The 19,884-nt window shown below is 37.2% G+C and overlaps 1 protein-coding gene across 2 annotated transcripts in view; it reads right to left on the bottom strand.

Moving 5' to 3' along the window:
• Positions 1–2,454: 2,454 nt before the first annotated feature.
• Positions 2,455–19,884, bottom strand: part of EFL1 (elongation factor like GTPase 1) — a 57,110-nt gene continuing 39,680 nt past the window's right edge. For both annotated transcript variants that reach the window (XM_054388044.1, XM_054388045.1), the window contains 6 exons: positions 19,110–19,241; positions 16,597–16,744; positions 11,671–12,383; positions 11,380–11,607; positions 10,067–10,251; positions 2,455–2,643 (listed from right to left, as the gene is read on the bottom strand). In XM_054388044.1, coding sequence (XP_054244019.1) covers positions 2,455–2,643; positions 10,067–10,251; positions 11,380–11,607; positions 11,671–12,383; positions 16,597–16,744; positions 19,110–19,241 — 1,595 coding nt within the window. The remainder of the gene's footprint in view (positions 2,644–10,066; positions 10,252–11,379; positions 11,608–11,670; positions 12,384–16,596; positions 16,745–19,109; positions 19,242–19,884) is intronic.

The following is a 19,884-nucleotide window of genomic DNA, read 5'->3' as shown; positions in this document are numbered from 1 at the left end:
CTCCAGGGACATTCAGCTCCTGTTTTCATTTATTCTTTCTACAAAGTAGAATCATTTGGTTTATCATATGGCTTGCTCAGTGAATAGTTACCATTCTCTAATAAATTTGACCACATAGGAGCTGACTGTTGTTTTTATAAATTATCAGTTCTAAGGAGCTGGTGTAGCCAAAACACATCAACTGAGGGTCTAGATTTAGAAAGTTAAAAGTGCACTGAACACATATAAAGTATTTTTAAAGCTGTGTATGGTTATTTTAAGTATGTATTGTATTTAGCAATAAAGATGGTAAAAGAAAATGAAATCACATAATGGCTAACTTTCAATTCAATTGTTACATGGCTTGCTCCATCAGCAATTTATTTATCCTGCTTTACAGAGATCTTCCAAAATTATGTCATATTGATATGTATGGGTAACAAAAGTGGGGAAAAACAGCTGTATCAAGTTACTTCTTGAATAAAACAGAGAAAAATGGTTAGAAATTCATGGCACATCAGCAATGAGATTCTCCTCCCACTAGTAGCAACAGTCGCAGAAAACAGATCTCAAACACTGCTGCTAGCAATTTGGTTTGATTTTCTTCTGCTAGTCAGTGAAGTTTTTGCTCTTTACAAATAAAAGTGTTTCAACATCCTGAAGCATCACCTTTATGCTGTTTGAGATGCAAGCTAAAAATACTCCAAAAACATGAAAGCTATTGTTACATCTTTTCAAAATCTATGTTAAGGCTCTTTCTGCTCACTCAAGTATAGTAGATTACAGTAAGCAATTATGTAGTCAGAAGAATGACCAACCTGTCAATCTCTGCATCTATACTCAAGCACCTTTGTGACTCCAGAACACATATCACTAACTGCCTTGGAGTCAACTAGTAAGATAGCTGTATTAGCCAGGATGTAACTATAAACATTTGTATCTGGACTCTTTTGCAGACTGCAGTAAATTACCATACATTCCACAGCCATACCAGCTGGCAGTGCCCAAACTACCTGAGTGTGTTAGCTCAAGCTCTAATAAAGCTTCTATGCAGACACCCCTTGAAAAACAGCAGCCATTTATGGAACAGCCTTCTAAGAAAGGCAAATATTTCATTTGCTTGAATAATTCATAAATTCAATCTTAAAAAGAAACATTTCCACAATGAAAGCAAACAAGCTGGAAAAAAAGCAGCTGGTATTTAAAAGCTAGGGATTCAAAATCCTTCTATGTGTAAAACAAGTAATAGTTTTCTTTCTCATAGGAAGCAAAACTGACATGAGTTAATTCTGCCTGCTGCATTAATTGACACACAGAATATTTACTCAGAAAGATCAAGTAGGTGCTAAAGGAGTGCAAGGCAATCACAAATTAAGGAAATGTTTATATTCTGGGAAAAAAAGGACAACCTATCTGCATGGTTATCTAAAACTCTTTGCAACTAGTGAAGACAAGAGGTAGCAATAAGTCAGTTCACACAAGATTTAAAGACTTCTTTTCCATTTAACTAAATATCAGAAGCTCTTCCAGGACACCTATCTACTTATTCTTAACCTTCTAGCATTCCTGTCCATTCCTTTTACAAATCAAGATTTCAATATTTCTTAACTAAAAACTATGTCTTGTGAGGACATTTTTTCCTGTTAGTCTTGGTCTGAATCATTTTGGAGCCTTCTGCATCCCAGACACCTGCAAACAGCAAGACCTTCTGTATATTTCCCAAATGTTTCCCTTTGCTGAATTCAAGTCAACAAGCTGAATGGGTAGAAATTTCTGCAAGAGTCTGTAAACAGTCACACAGGATTGGCAGAAGTAGCTGTGTGGCTAGTTCAGAGACTGCAGCTCCCAGCTTAGGATAATAGCAAGATGTGTACTAAGGAGAGGAAAAGGCCAAATCTCACTTGGTTTGCAACTCTTAGTCTTCCATGTGTGCTATTTTTGAACTCTGGTTTAAAGAAAATACATTACTGCTTCAAATGACTGCTTACATAGAGTTTAGAAACTCCTAACAGACTTACCTCTGTTTGCATCTAGGCAACTATGGGAAGTACTGGCGAGTAACAAACATTACAGAAATTAAAATAAAGAACAGACTAAAAAACATTAAGCTAAGTTCAGAGCATAGTCTATTTGCAACAAACTAGCTAACCAGCTCTAACTGTAATTAGCTCTGATGAGACAGAAATAAAAATCAAATTAGGGGCTTCTAATCCTGTGACAGAAAATTCAATAGGGCAGTATGTTTTAAAAATGGAGATCAACTGCAATGCATATGCCTATATTTTATTTAAATAAATAATTTCTCTGTATAAAAGTTGGAAAGGCTTAAGTTTATTAAAACATAAGCCACAGACATTAGAGCATGTAAGAAAAGTGGTGTCAAAGAACAATGTCCAGATGAAACTTTGAATCTGCTGCATAGAAAACAATCCACCCGCACTTAGCTGAGTCAGGAGAGAATGGGAGCAGGCACAGCTACTTATTTCTACTGAGAGTTCTTTGCTTCTCAGCATGCTCCACAATTTTTTCTTCTACATAAAGTCCCTTTCGCTTTCTTACTGCATTCATGTACTTGCGGGCCTGGTTCTCCGAGTCTGCCTTTTCCCCAAAGTGCAAATATTCTTCTTCGGTGGTTGGTACCCAGAATGGATCACTTGAAATGATCTGTAAAAAACAAAACCCAAAATAAAAACAGAACAAACAAAACAAAAACAGCAATGACAAAGGAGTAAATGAGTGAAGGAGTAAAGTAGTACCAAGGCCCCAGGTTTATCAGTGCATTTCTGATAGTAAAGCTCTGATGTAACAAAACATGGAAGTAGAGCAGGTAGGGTTCTCTGGAAAGCCTGCAATTAGCTATTTAAGCAGAAAGCAAGAGTTAAAATACATTCCTGCAGCACTTGCCATAAGAAGCCCATAATAGCTTTCCAAATTCAGTTGCATTTATCTGCATACTATTTTTTTTAAAAGCAAATTTAATCGCCAGTCAGCAAACAACACCAAACACCATTCTGAAAGCATCATTTCAAGAAGAAATTCCTTATTTAGAACATTATCTCACTATGATTTTATTAGAATTTATAAGAACTGAAGGTTTTGTTTCTGTGCCCCATGTTCTTCAATCCCTCAGTCAGGCAGATGGTTTAAAAATCATTATTTCTGGTGCTAGCATATTTAGTAGAGCTGTTTTTACAGCTTAATATCTCAGGGGCCCTCCTCTAGAATAGATTTTAGATATAACATGACCGGAGAATAACTGCACATGTCCTTGTTGCCAGTTCATCCTACAGACCCCACACCTCTCAGATTAAGAGAGCATTTCAAAGATGTAGTTGTCTTACAAAGACTAAAAATCTTCTGTCTTTTCAGCCTACACAGCAAACCTAGACTTTTTAATTCCTCAATAAAGTCTGAAGGGATATTTGCTCTCTACCTTCTGACTATGCAGACTTCACACAAATTCTAGGCTAGCCAAAGTTTTAAGCATTTCTTTCCTTACTGGTAGTGATTCTCATGCAACTTAAGAAACTTTAGTTACAAGTAACGGTTTTAAGACCTATAGGGAAAAAAAAAAAAAAAGAGGAGCCACCACCAGTTCTAAGCTCCTAACAATCTACACCAGTTCCCCTCACATGTTAAACTGTTGCAGGCACAAGAAACTGCGGTGTAAGTGTAAGCAGCTCACAGAAATGCTCCTTAGTGAAGAGGTGTCTGGGTGACCAACCAAAATTGCATAGGGTTATAGTCCTGAGATTTAACTTTCCTTCCTATTAGTGGCAATTAACCATAAAACAGAGTAAAAAATACTGTAGTTAATGAACATTAAGGAACTTAGTGAAAAATTGGACATGGCACGTGGTGACATGGTTTAGTAGTCATGAGTTCTTGGGTGACAGGTTGGACTTTGATGATCCTTGAGGTCTTTTCCAACCTTATTGATTCTGTGTGATTCTGTGTGTGTGAAATAACAGGATGACCTTCCAAGAATGGTAAACGTGAGCATGTTACTCAGGTTCTGTTGTGAATTTCAAGACTTATTTCACCTAAATGATTACAGAGTTCCTTACATTTTTACTAACCCCCTCAGAGGTAACACTGTCTCCATTTCCTAAAATCCTTGTGGAAAAAGGGGTGCAGACACGTATTAGTTGCTCAAAGAATCATGATAGCTATGACACTTACTGAGGGCAGCATTCCATTATCATTTTCAAATATATAATACTAGCACTAACAATAATAGCTGACAAGGAGGGAACAAACTTCCCAAAGCTATCAACCTTAGCCTAGTGTTACAAACCTTTTCTAGTGTTATAAACAGACCAATACTTTTAACTGCTATGTGATATTTCAAACTAAGCAAAATTTCTTAAAGCTTGTTACACAAATGAGCAAGAATAGGAATTAAAAAATGCTTTAAGATGGACAGTCTTCCCCAGAACTATCAACCACTGAAACCACTGCTTTAATACTTCATCTTAAATAACATCTAACACAATCAAACAATGTACTTTATGGGGAGTTAGGAAAATGACTATGGCAGAAGATGGCTGTTTTGTATTAGGTAACATTGTAGGTTCAGTCCTGCAAAACAGTATATTAAGCCCTTAAACCAACAAATATAGTTCTGCTTTCTTACAGTTAAGTATATACATAGTCCTGGTAAATTATGAGCTGGAAGTGACATCCAATCTCAATTATTTATGTAGGAAGTGACTATGCATAGGGCTCTCTGGCTGAAAACCAAAAGCAAGTAAAACTTAGAAATAAACAGTATGAAATTTAGCTTTCCAAATGTTTCTGCATTTATTTTTAACATAAAAGGACAGCCTGTCTAACCACAGAAGAATCTGCCTGGGTCTTAGCCATTTTTTGATGTCTTGTACAGGGCCTTATAACCAATGCCTAGAAACTTAAAGGGGATTCCTTAACTGCTTACATCAATAAAAAAGGAATGGTCTCCACTCCTGGAGAACTGAAAAGTTTTACCATTATTTTATGCACTAGAAATGAAAGGGCAGTGAAGAGTACTGCGATTTTCCCCAGCTTTTGGGCAGAAATTGCATGATGATGAAGTTGTGGTGATGTTACCACTGAACATCTTCATGGTAGAAAAGCATCAAGGACTTCCCCACTCATCATCTCATTAAAGAGTTGAACAAACAAAAAATTCATAGTCCAAGAACACATGAATAAGGTGATTCATGCTCAATGGATTTGCTCTGGACTGCACTGCTGAAGGAGATTATACAGCTACAGACTATGATAACTTAAAAGGTTATTAGTCTCCCCTTTGGTATTTTTTACATTAGCAAGAAATTTAACAGCTCTGCCTATGCAGAGAGAAACACTGGTTCTTGAAGAATGAGCACAAGTCTAAAAGTACACAAAATTGAACTTACAGATTTAATCTACCTGTAAATATTTAGATAACGTGGTGATGGATACTTAAGAAAATCCCCAGGTTTGACAGACTTGTTCTACTAATGTTAACTGAAGTTTTGCTGGGACTCTTCTTCCACTGATAATAATCCTTTATGCTTCAACAGCTCTCTCTGCCTCTCAGGAAATTCACCACAGGAGGTTTGAGCATGTGTACCATTTAGTCTTTTGCAGCCAGCAAGGGTAAACCTACAAATTTATTGCAGTTTGGGGCTACAGAATCCTGAGTAAACCTTTGATGGAGAGCAGCACTGTAAAGAGACCTGAATGAGGATTCAAAAAGGCACCTGAGGAGCTAGCTTTGCTTCTCAGCCTAAACACCACATTCTAGGCATACTGGTTCTAGAGCAAGTTATTGTGGCATCTGAAAATTTCCTCTAGAGGCTCACAGGCAACTGAATGGTGCAGACACTGCAAAAGATGAGGTTAATCAGAACAAGCTATTTTTATTACCACACCATGGCAAGAAACAAGAACAAGGAAGCAAGACTTACAAAGTCAGCTGGAACCTGGGGCATCAGCTGTGCACTGCCTTTAAGAAGCCTGCAAACAGCCACCTTAATATAACCCTAACATGACTCCACAGAGCTGACACTGACACAGCCATACCAAGAGGAGTAAGTTCTTAAATGTTCCCATTCTGTAAGTGTATTTCTGTGCCACATCCTGCAAGACTCTTCTGAAAATAATTTTCTTTTAAAAAGTGAATTAGGTTTGTGTAGTGGATCACAGCATTTACTCTATTAGAGAGCAAGCAATCATTTAAAATGTAATACAATAAAATTAATTTGTTCACAGCAGCTGATACAAATACAATTCTTAAGTGACAGAAACGTTCCTTAATAGTATTTTTTAACAATATCTTCATTGATCTGCTTCATAGAAGTCTGGAGTGATATAGTTTGTTTGAAGCATGACTATAAGCAAACCACTAGAATTCCATTATAAATAAAGAAAAAAACCCAACAATTGAACAAATGCTTACTACAGAACTAAGCCCACTCTAGGTATAAATAAAATTCTGTTTATAATGAAGTCAGCTGGGATTAGGTATTTCGAAAGAAATCAAATCAGATTACTTCAAACACTGTAAGTGCAAGGGTATTCTTGAGAAAAATAATTCTAAAGCAAGATGTTTCATTAAATATCACCTGTTCAAACCAATGCACCCAAACAAAATGAAGTCTCATAAGACTTGTTCAGTAACAGCAAGCAGACCAGCATAGGCAAAAGAGCTGTCAATTTCTTTTAGCCTAATAACCTACATATCAATTATTCAACCAATAAATGCCTGCATCTTTGTCAGAGACAACCTGAATACCTGTAATAATTAATCCATAAAAATACAAATATTGTGAGTGTACTATGTTAATACTGAAAGATAACACAGTACTAAATTCTGTGAATTACTGGGTAAGCTGATCTAATACTGAAGATTTGAGCTAGAACAGAACACTTCCAAGTCAAGGGGTCTTGGAATTTTAAGCCTTAATTTGAGGATAATTTATTATTTGCATGTTAGTGGCACCCAGATGACTCCAATAGTGATCTTGGTCCCATTGTCTAGTGTATTTCACAAAATGATGGCATGAAACAGCCTCTGCCTAAGGCAGTCTGATTATGCAAAACAAGGTTGAGAGAAGTATTAAAAGCAAACAGAAGGGATCTGCCTAGTTCATCCACGAGGTCAAGCAGATCTGGGAACATAGCCATGTTCCTAGTAGCACTTCCCCTACTGGGCCTTACTGACTGATGAGGACAGAGAATTTCTTTTGAGCCAAGTATCACCAGTGTGGAAAATGCTTTAGTTGGACCATGAACAGAAAGAGCAGTTTTACACTGTCCAATGAAGACCAGCAAGTGACTTCATGGCCTTTGTCAACTGCTTAATAAGAAATCACAAGAGCTACTAAATTCAGTGTCACTGGGTAATACCACAAGCAGCACTTAGAAGGTGAGGAGAAACATTATGCCAGAAGCTGTTTTAAACCCAAAATTTCCCAAAGAACTATTATGCACAATTCAAACATAATACAGGCTTCATCGTATCTACCTTAGACAAAACGATGCTAGAAAGACACCTCAAGAATATTCGCAGGTCCAACCGTGTCCATCACATAGTAGTGACAGACCAAGCAATTGACTAAAAGAGTACAGCTGATATGCATGTCTTAGATGTATGAAGCATCCCTGTCAAACAAAAATTACCTCTACCTCTCAGGCAGGATGACAGAACTTTGCAGAGGTTTACGGGAAATGTGACCTTAAAAAACTTTTATCTGCTGGGAAGTGCCATAAAAGTGTTTCTGCACTGAGAATAACCAAATGGTGCAAGGCCACTCTCTTGTCATACTGCCACCAGAGATTTTGAAGATTGTATTTATTCAGCAGTTCTGCTGTTGAAGGGACAGTAGCATGACGCCCCTCTGCCATCACTGCACAGAGTCAACACTGCTACCAGCTTAGTAAAAGGCTTATTTTGTCACAAAAATATGTGAGCATGGTTTTCAATGTGACAAAACCAAAGCAACTTCTCCCACCAACTGGTGTGCCAGGTGGAAAGGTGACTGGCTTACACAATCATTTTTCCTGCTACCACTACATTTTAACATAATAGCTGTAATTATAATCTCTCCTGAGGGTCAGTTTTAGAAAACAGTGACAGTTGTTCAACCCACCCCCTCCTATGCATATCTGTAATTACATATGAACATTTTCTTATGTGAAATTTGTAACAGCTGACAGAGTGAAAATATGGACTGAGGTCTGGGCATAGAAGGGAACGTCAGAGAGGCAAGGGGGTTATGTTTTTGCTTAGTATTGGAGCACAGTAAGCTACAAATCCCAAAGAAACTGGCACAAAACAATGGTTAGGTGGAATTAACACCCTCTGATGGGTATCACTTCAAGGCACTGATATCAGAGCTGCTCAGACAAAGGACCAGTTAAGCCACAAAAACCTGACCCCTGCACTTCAGACAAGAACATCCCAAACTGATGAGACTACCACACGCTACACTGACACCACTCATTGGTTTGAGGTACACCTAATCTGTTACTGCCTCACATCTAGATTCCTACACCTCAAACACTGTTGCTTTATCTATTTTTTTGTGCACTACCTATGGAAGGTTGCCTTTTTGAATATTTTTTTTTCATACAGTGTAGCTGTTTCTTCTCTTCCATGGCTCTCTGTGAAGTCAGACTCTGTTACAAGAAGATGCAATTAAAAGTCTTGAGGGGAGAGAGATAAGTCCCTGGTCCACTCTATTTTGTAACACCAGTAAAGCACCACTGTGAAGGAAGACATCGTATACTTTTCCAGGTTTACTGTTCCAAGGATTCCCAGCTCTTCTGATAGTACATGACTTGGCTAGTTTGCCTAGAGCCTCCTTTTCCATTAGCATCCACATAAAATTTCTGACGAAGTTACAATTAATTACTAACAAAGAAATACTGCTAGTAAGATATTTGACAACTATTACCTACTAGGACAATTTAGCCACAGGAAATGAGGAAGAATCCACACCACATGAAAAACCTCACATACTTTGGAGAAAAACAGTGGTAAACAGACCATAGCTGGCAACTGCATTCACTGCTACAGACCTCAAAAATCTGTAGTTGTTTTTCTCAGAGACTTGATGTTTGAGGTCAAAAAATAAATTAAAAGATGAAACAAACAAAAAAAGACTAATTCGTTTACAAAAGTTTCTATGGTCCTAACACCAAATAAAGGACCCTCCCTGTCTAAAAAAAAGCCCAAAAAGCAGAACAGCCTAGACTTCAATTATTTTCAAAACTGACTGTGAAAAGCTGGTACCCACTGACTCTTGCCCTTCAGCCTGCTTTTACCTCCTTTAGTGGTGTCTTCCAAGGAGCCCTACAATGCAGCTCCATTTGTCTTGAACAAGGAACTCTGATTTACAGCTCTTATACTTCTCCTTGAAGATCTACTCTACAGCAACAGGAACAAGCCACAGTGCACTCTCAGCTGATGACACTCCTCATCAGCTTCACACTGGCATTACCTCCTTTATACCTTCACTTTCATCTCTTCATTTATCAAAGATGACTAAAAGGAGTAATTTTGAGGACAACTTCCACTTACGATAACCATACTTAACTCTGAAAGACTGAAATCTATTCCCTTTGTCTTTGAGTATGAAAACATATTCCAAGCCAGCATATATAAGGACAAAAAATAAATACTTAGCCACCTGCTAACCCCTAAAAGATTACTTATCATATGCATTAGATTTATTGTTACATTTTCTCTTAGTGGTACATTGGGGTTGTTTTGAGGAGGTTTCTTTTTTCCACTCCTCAAAGAAATTTACCAGAGAACTCATTAAAATAGGCAGATAGAATTCAGGAAAACACATTTATGAAGAATCAGTTTCATTTGCGAAGAACTTATTTTCTATTAAAATTAAAAAGCATCCCATCTAAACAAAATAAGTACATTTCTGAACAGTGTACCTATAAAAGGAACTAAGATTAATGTAAAGCTACTTTTTCCCTCTTCATTTCAAAAAGGAATTAATCAAATGTCTTGACTAAAACTTAACCTTTTCCACTTATTTCAGTCTGCCACATCTACAGGAAAAGGATCACCAAAACAGATGGAATAAATAGATATTTTTACCTCCCAGTGGCTGAACACCAGCTGTGGACTGGCCAGGCCACTAGTTCTCTTCCTGATTTCATCAGCAAAGCCAAAACTTTCTGCTACTGGCAGGACTGCCTTAATAATAAACACATCTGTCCCCTCTTTCATCTCCTCCTGTAACACTCTGCCTTCTCTTTTGGACAAGACAGCATACACACGACCTGCAAAGACATAACTGCAATGAGCTTTCAGATATACTTATATCCTGCATCAGGAAGAAAAAGACATACATTTAGTCAAGAAATTTCAGCATTAAGTAAAATACATAATTTCTTGGGCTAAAATCGTTCTTAGTAAGTGGATCAATTAAGTGAACCCATTAAATTCAAACATCTGTCAGTGCAACATGCAGAACTGTAAGAGAAATATGTAATAAATTACTCCTGTAGGGATCCAGAAAATGGTCATACTAGATGCATTTTATACAGTCATCAGGCTATTTTAAAAGGCACTTTGACACCATGTGCCTAGCTCACTTGATTTCTCACAAGCAAATATTTGAGAAACATTACTAAGAAATACTGCTTTGTTTCAGGAATTATATCTTAGCTACCTTCAGAAGTTTTTACAGAGTTTTTGTGGTTTGAAAATTGGTATCTTACAGTCTGGCAGAGAGATTCAGAAGTACTGTACTAATGTGCTCCTGGAACAGTATCAAACTCTGGTTTTGATAGGCATTCTTATGTGTTAGAAAACAGTAAAAGGTAGTTTAAAATGCTCAAGTTCTGTGCCATAGTAAGTTGCAGTTTAAGGTACTGTGCTAATAAGCTTACCACAGGACATCTTTTACCAGGCCTACTAAAGAGTACCTCCAGAAAAGAACAGGATCATGCATCTGTACAACACAATTGCTCAAAGGCACTTTTTTTCCACTACATACAATTTTAAGTTTTGCTCTTCAGATTAATTTGGTTTTGTACAACTGCTATCATTATGCATATGTGCACAACAGCAGAGACATTTACAACAAATAACCAAATTTTAATTGTTGTTTGTGGGGCAGGCTACAATTTCTGTCACAATTAGTACAGTCAGAACATATTTGCTGATAGCTTAAATGCAGTGGAAGATAATTTTAAAGAAAATCTTGGTTCATTGGATCAGATTCAGTGTGCAAGCAACTCCCACAGAAAACTCCAAGAACAAATGTTAGGGTAAGGTAAGTGGTGGTGTAAACAGGTCATTAAAACAAGTTCAAGTAGGTGTAAGCAGTAAGGTAATATAAGTGACACAAATCTGGTACACACTGAGTTTGCATACCAGCCAAAAGTTCATTTTTTATGTCTTACCTAAAACTTCTGCAGTAGCCATGATTTCACAGGTGTACATTGCTGCCATTAGCCTCTGTGGTTTTGCTTGCAAAGCATAACGACAAGCTTCCTTCATGGTGGCAATCAGTTGCCCAGAGAAGGGACCATAACAATCTGCAAGTAAAACTTCCCCCTTTTGTTTACTAACTTTCTCAGGTGATTTTGTAACACTTTGACTGCTCTCCTGGTGTTCATTCAAGCTGCAAACTTCATCAGTGCAACTGTTTGTTTGAGTAGTATCTTCGTTCTGTTTGTGTTCTATGGTATCACCTTCCCCTGAATCCTGACCACTAGTTGACAGCATCTCTCCAGCTTTATGTATTTCCCATTTTTCCACTGTAAAACAAACACCCATGAGGGGTTCTTCACACATGGGACCTGAAAGCGTAGCCAACTGAAATCCACTTACTATGCTGTTGTCAAAGTCTCTGTATTTACTTACTTCTTTCTCAGCGTTGCCAAGGCACTGCCACACAGACCTTTTATAGCCCTCAAAATTATACAACAAAATATTAGGCCCACACTTCCTCGGCCCAAATGACCAGATCTGATCAACAGCATTTCTCCACTTTCTTCCCTGCAGATTTTGCTCCAACTTTTGTTTGAATTCCTTGATCCTGTCAAGAGTCTTCTGATTTATCTCATGACTTTTTTTATCTTCATTCAGAGATGTGTTGAGCTGCTCCATAGTTCGAATTAAGTCACTGTTTTCTTCAAGAAGTCGAGTCACCTCTTCAGGAAGTGGCACTGCTCTTACACTGAGAGTAGCTTGTTTGTTTGGAGTAGACATTGTAATAAGCCCATCTGGATCAACCTGAACTCCTTCAGGAATTTTATTTTGGTCCTCTTTTGTTTGGTGTATGACAGCAACTTTCTGCTGTTTTCCTATTTCTTCATTCACCATATCGACTTTTGGAGGTCTTGTTATCGTCTCTCGGAATGGTATGATAGGTGCTGATACACTAATCTCTACCTTTGCAAACCTATAAAACAAAGTCTAGAAGTTAGTTTGAAATTTACAAAATACTTTTAAAGTTGAGGTTGAGAGGTAGGTCTTAACATGGAACAGATGTTTATGAATAAATCTGATTGCAACACAGACTACTAGGTGATGCATTTCAAACTCAAACAAGAAACATTGTCTTTTATGTCTGCGGGAAGATTTGGAAAATAACAAGAGAATAAAAGAAAAAGCATTGCTGTGCCTCTGTGTAAATCACTGCTTCACCCACATCTTGGAAACTATGTGCTGCTGTCCTCTCCCCTCAAAGGAGATTCAATAGAACCAGGAAAAGAAAAAAGAAATGAGAAAGAGTAATGATGATCAAAAGCATGAAAGTACAAGCAGCTTTCACATGGTTCAAGGACACAATAGAGGTCCACAAAATCATGGGGAGGGAAGGCTATCAGGATTAACTGACAATCAAACCACAAAAGGCCCTGAACTGAAAACAACTGGAGCCCAGTTACTCTGTTTTCACTCCTCCCCAGACACCTGTTCTAGGCTACACTGCTGCAGACATGACACTGAGCAAGACTGATTTGAATCAGTCCATCTGGTTGCATGGGGAGATGCTCTGGAAAGATGAAGCACTGGTTAAGCAGTGTCTTTTGTAAAGAAGCATGGAGCCATAGTTCTCTAACTTTTGGGTTCACAGCTAGTGGAACCCTTAACCACCACTCTCCTTGCAAACCTAGGGGATCACTCGACTGTGATCTTACAACAAATGTAAATATGCGAGGCACCGTCTGGAAGGTAGAAGTTGATGACTAACTGGAATGCCTTTAAGTTGGCTTGAGGAAGGGAACAAATTTCAAGTGAAATAGCTAACCCTGATTATCACCAGACAGGACACATTTATTTCAGAAATATATAGATAATTATTTCATGTACAGACCTGGCATTATAAGCAGCTTTTTCTCAAACCACAATCTCTCCTTTCCCTCATACTTCCCCAGAAGCTTTATACTGTACAGTCATTTCAATGAAAATTAAGTGATAATTGTTATTTATAAAGTTACTTATATGAGCACAGATTTATACAAAACTAAAACAAAACAAGAGAAGGGAGATCATTAAAATAAATTGACCATTAACTATAGATAAGAATTAAACTATCTATTCTATCCCAGGTCATTAAACACTCCTCAGTTTGTTAGAAAAGCTTACACTGGAGGAGTCTCTAAGATAATAAAATTCCCTAATGGAAGAAAGCAAACAAAATTAATGCTGCGGATGAATGTTATTTTTGGACTACTCAAGAAAAGGTAAACTCATCTTTGCCTTTAAAGGACCACAGAAAGCACAAAATAAAATGGGATATAAGACTGCAGGTGAAGATTTTGGTCTTTTTCTATGACAAAAGAAAAAAAAAATCTTACCAATGCAGTTCAGCCTGTTGAACTATAACTAGTCTCTATTGCAAGAGTGCTAGCAAGTTTTAAAGGAATTACTTTCTGTCAAGAGATGATACAACTTAAGAAGCTTTCTTTTTTCTTTTAAGCTAAGCTAGGAAATTCTCTACAATAATAAAGAAAATCTGTGTTGAAAAGAAAAACATTTAGGAAAGGCCAAGTGCAGCAGACCACAAGACAGAATGAGAGGAGGTTTGACAATGTTGTATTATTGGCATTTGGAACAGGGATAAAGTGTGACTATTAAGGAACTGATATATTGCTCACTGTAATGCTATTAATCAACAGCAATTTCTTTCAGATTAATTTGCAGTTATTACTTCCTTGCCTTGAATTGAGTACTCTGCAGGAAAACTTCCACCATGCTTTAAAGCATATTTCAAAACATGAGGAAAATTAATTACTACTGATTAAAATGCTCTACAATTAAAAGCTTTACAGGATTAAGTATGCCAGTATGGTATTTTACCACCCAGCTAAGAAGTGCCAGATTGTTAGCTCTTTCATATATTTAATAAACATCTGTGTATTTATCCATCAAGGATCACCTGCTGTATCTTCAAGTACAACATGATGACTTCAAAATATCCTGGATGACAGTTTACCTGTTTACTGTAATCACAGGAGCTGAAAAATCCCAATGGTACCATGGCAAAACCCCACTTCTTTTAGAACTATGAAATGGATACATACTAAGTGCACATAATCTGCATCTTGTTCAAATACACCCAGGATTTAACTCAGCTAAAGATACACCAATGCTGACAGCTTCCCATCAGATTGGGAAAATAGCCTGCATTTTTTACCTCATCTGAAGGTGAAAAACAATCATCTCATTGCAAAACCTCCCAGGACAAACCTTACTTGCAAATGAAACACCCAGACTTCATCAGTTTGTAACAGCTTTTTCTAGCTATGCAATCTGTAAACATTATATTCTACTCATTCTTATGGCATTGCTACAATTACAACCTGTGGTACAGCAAGCTAGCACCACATTAACAGGAGTTTTAGTTTATCATTTGTGTACAAAGGTATAAAAACACTGTTCAATACAGCCAGCTGAATCAGGCTCAGTTTTTAAAACACGTGGAGAAAACAAGGCCATATTTGGAATTACCTGTTTCTAAGACCTGGGATGTTATTTATTTATACAACATTCTTGCTGATGAATGTTTATATAGAACCATTTTATTACAGATGTAGAAAAGTTAATTTTTTTTATAAGTCAGGGACCCCTGTAAAGAAGGTGTAGTTAGGTTTTCATGCTGCTATAATTCACATTCAAAGGAAAAATTAATGAAAACCATGTTCCTGTATGCATGACTTAAAGGATTAATTGCTTACATGATTACATGTACATCTCTGAGGCTAGTAAAATGCATTCAGGAACACTCATACTTCAGCTCTATCTCATTCTAAAGCTGAAATATTTAGCTGTAATCAGTTTTAGAACAGCCATTACTCTCCATCAATCTTCAGTTCTAATTACCAGTACCTACAGCTGCAGCTAGTAGCTGAATAGATGCCTGCAATAAAACAACCACAACTATTGCCACCTGAAATCATAGGTACTGATATTGAAGCAAACACAGTCAAAGAAACTCAACGTGAGCCTTGAGAAATAACCAGAGGCTCTGTCTTTTGCACTGTGGACTACTCAGACCTAGGAGCTCTAATGCAACTTACTCAAAATACTTCTCAAGTCTGGATACAATTGTTATTAACATTATCTCTGTTTCTCTGTGATTGCTAATCTTAGTATTCATAAACTTCCTTTTATTAAACTTTGCACTAAGCCTTCACATGAGGTACAATTCATTGCAAAACAAAACTGCTCTTGATTTTAGAAGCTATCAGCCTACACCCCAGGAAAGGCCCAATTCAAAGAGACAGAATTGTGTCTGAATTTTTGTTGTAACTAAGCATGAAAAAGAAAACTGCAAAGGGTTATTATGCAGGAAATGGAAAGTGACACACTGCTTTACTTGGGGAATCAGCATTAAGTTAATTTTGTCCTTTGGTCTGATAATCACTATTATAACAGTTTCATGATAGCATTTTAGGCATATTAAATGTGACTGAAAAAAAGGAAGAACCATTTATTACCTGTTACCACACTTATCTAACAGATTAATGGTTGTGTACCCTTCTTAACCACTCAAGAGATCTGAGCAGATTCATTAAATGACAATAAAAAGACTAATCAAAGTTTCCTAAGTTCTAGTAAATTTTGGCAGAGTGATAAAAAAGTTGCAGAGAAAAGCAAATTGTAAGCTTTATTACCATGGGCATTTACATTTGCAGAAACAAAGCTGCTGCTCATGAGTAAGAGAGCAGATTAAAATTTGAAAAATAAATTTAAAAAATAATCAATGTGTTGTGGAAAGGAACAGGACAGTGTGCACACACAGTTTTGGTCTTGTTGCCTTCTAATCTTTGAGAGTTTATCTGTCAGACATGATTTCCCTCACAGTTTTTATTTTATACAAATGGAGCATTACATTCTTAACTGGACTCCTGAACCTACTGCAATTTCTCATTTCCAGAAAATACCCAAAGGGTGTGTAAGATGTATAACAGTGACAAGCTAGTGGCTTCTGCCCACTTGCAGATAACTTTATAGCTACAGAAAGGTCTGTTTATGATGCAGCAGTAAAGAACTGCTAGTGGATAAAGCTTCTATTTTACCAGAATATAAATCAAAGATATGCATCTGACAAAGAAATACAACAGACACCTACTGAACCAGAAATATTTCTTCCTCCTTGCCCCTCTAACCTTTGTTTCAGGTCATCCAAGCAACGCTGAAGATGAACTTCTCCCGCTGTCACTAGCACATGCTCTCCCGTCTCCTGGATTAAAACTTGGACACAGGGATCAGCTTGGTTTAAAAGCTTCATTCCTCTAACCAGCTGAGGCATATCACCTGGCAAAAGAAGGTGTTATTAACAAAGTAGTACTCTAGAAGGAATACTTGATGTAGGATATATTTAAGAGAAAGTAGCACTCATTTCTCTGTAAGTCTAAACACAAATGCATGTTTCAGGAACACTCACAAACATTGTGTGGGCAAAATTCTGCCCATAAATCACAAAGAGTATTAATTATGTACTCATAATTTGTGAGCAAGAATTTATGTACTGATGATCAAATTCACATTATATAATCTTAACCATGGTCCATATTTGAATAGATTGCACAGGTTTGCTTTGCCCAGTTTTCTAACAGGTTTGGCATACCAAACTATGACTATGCCATCCTGCTTCCTGTATATAATTAACTCATATATGGCTCATGAACAGCACACAACCAATTAAAAAAAAAAAAAAGACTTATCAATATGAAGTGATTAAAATCTTCAGGATTTCACTCATTTTCACAAGTTATCAAAAGATACAACCTTTCCTATTTATTACAACTATTTAGAAGTTATCTTTTACTGATGTTTTCTCTCTTTGCAATCTTTCACAGCTAAGTGTAACAAGCTGCACATTGCTAACACTTAAAATGCTCCAAAGACTAGTAATAACATGTTAACTTTACTAAAATCAAAGCAGAAATTATTCCATATGGATTACTTAGAGGGCATAAGAGTGGATGAAGCACAGGAAGGATTTGAAAGAGCTGGAAGCTGCTGAAAAGCCTTAATGCTATTATGACCTGAAAAGGAGAAAAATTGGGAATGTGAGAGCTTTTTGGAGAAACAAAACACATCTGTCTCTAAAATGAAGGTGGTTTTTTTATTTTTAAAGAGTTGTCTTAAAGGTAATGCAGAATGAATAGCCACAGCTGAGCCAAATTTTGCTGGATTACATCAAAGCCTTGCATAAACACCTCAGGTCAGCAGCCTTTCAAAATTCATACATTTGGGGAAAAAAAAAAAGATTCCTTTTTCTTATTTTATAGGTAAAGAATACCCACAGGCTTTCTACAAATGCATATTCATATTAAGAAGGAAGAGTGACATTAAGCTTGTCATTCACTTGAAGACTGTTTAAAAAAATTTGATATTTTGTATTTAATGCTAACCTTGTAAGGATATAATAGAAAAGTATCCCTGAAAATCAGACATAAAAATAACAAAATGTGAAAAACACAGTGTTAGCTCAATGGCAAATGCAGCTGAACACAGACTTTAAACTTGTGTCTTCTACATTTAAGCCCACTGAGAGGGATGAACAGAGTTTATGGTAACAATACAGGAAGATTTTGACATGAATGTGAAGGACATGCAGTGATTTTGTAAGACACATAAGGAAACAATTTATATTTATTTAAATCATTTTTTCCAAATAAGCAGATGCAGTTTTAAAGTAGATTTGCTGTGGAAATCCAATGCACTCATGTGTGACAAGGTGCCAGGGTCACCTCTAGACTGTATGCAGCTCACTGGACAATTGATTGCTTTCAAGCTGAGCCTGCAATGACTAAATTTTGCTTATCTTCCCCTTACTGCAAGCAGCTGACTTTCAGGAAGCTTTTGCAAGCATAGCTACCTTTGAGGCTTCTGTCCCTCCAGCAAATGTACTTCAAACCATAGATTCAGAAGTTTGAGTAAGCAGGGAGGAGAAATCAAGCAATGGTGTATAAATAATAAAACTTCATTTCCTTAAGGGAAAAAAAATTGCTCCAAAATCAGTCAGCAGCTCTAGAATTACATTCCTTTAACATTTTCAACAGAACCAGTATTTTCCAATACTTTCAAAACTACTTTAGCGAATGCAGGATGTACAATATATTATTATCTGTTATTCAGACATGCAGAACAAATACCTCCTAAGCTGTCCAATCACTTTCTAAAAAACACATAATACTGGTGTTATTTTGTAACTGAACAGAAAGCCAGTTATTTTTGGTTCTAACAACAGCACAACAGCAAATTCAAATTGGGCTAAAATTCAAATACAGCCAGAGACATGCTAGTGTCTGTTGGGGAGGGCATCAGTTTGAAGCAGTACTGCAAATGTGCACCACGAGCCAAAAGATAAAACAAAGATTATCAGCAGAAGGAAAAACCCAAAGACAACACTGAACTTTTGGCATCCTGTAGCTTCTCATTGAACAGCTAAGTCTGACCATAAACAGTACAACAAGGTCTCTCACCTACTGAGACATGAGCTAGCCTGCTAGAATTCACAAGGACAACATGGCCCTCTGGGCAACATACGTACTCCTGAGTCAGTCTCTGATTCAGTGGACAGATCATGAAGCAGGCAAACAACTCAAGGTGGGAAGCTGCATTGCTACCACATGGAATTTCTGTCAGCATCCCCACTCTGCTTTACACTTACTCGGATGTTTGGGCTCAACAGCTACCCGCACGATCGGCGTGGCCTCGAAGTTGAGAGGTGTAAATGGAGGACATGCAGGTGACGTCGACAGCGTGGCAGACTTCAGCACAACATCTTGCAGGCCTCCTATTCCTAACAGAAATTGGAAGTGAGAAATCAGAACAAAACAGAAATAAATCACCCATTGTCGTATCAAATGAGACTACAGATACGATCGTTGAGCTAAAAAAAGCTGAAATTATTCTACTTACAAAAATCAGATTCAAAATTTCCTCATTGTTCATATGAAGCATCTGTTAAAATATTTGTGCATAATCTGAGTACTCAGGTCTCCAGTGTGGCATTGGATACTTATTCTCACAGTTCCCATGGCATTCCGTCCGTATTTTAAAAAGGCATGTTTGTAACTCTTAAGATCACAGAGAACACGAGAACACATCCAGTCCTTCGTACAGCTCAGACTTATTTTGGGTGGTTTAAATTTAGAAAAATTTAGACTGCAAAAGCCCTCCAATTGACATTTAGTCCAACCTCAAGCAGGGGTAACTTCAAAGTTCGATCAAGTTGCTCACGGCCTTGTCCAGTTAAGTTTGAAAAACTTTTAGTGATGGAGACTGCACAGCCTCTGTTGGCAAGTCCCTCCAGTGCTTCACTACCCTTATAGTGAAGAATGTATTTTTTTTTTTCCTTCCCACCTCCTTCCACTTCCCTTATGCCCATTTGCAATTTTTCTTTTCTACAACTTGAATCTTGTGAAATTTAATTTCTCCTATAG

This window comes from Indicator indicator, chromosome 16 (genome assembly GCF_027791375.1).
Source record: "Indicator indicator isolate 239-I01 chromosome 16, UM_Iind_1.1, whole genome shotgun sequence".
Lineage (NCBI taxonomy): Eukaryota > Metazoa > Chordata > Aves > Piciformes > Indicatoridae > Indicator > Indicator indicator.
The sequence above is the reverse complement of the archived record's forward strand: the minus strand, read 5'-3'. Positions and strand labels throughout refer to the sequence as shown.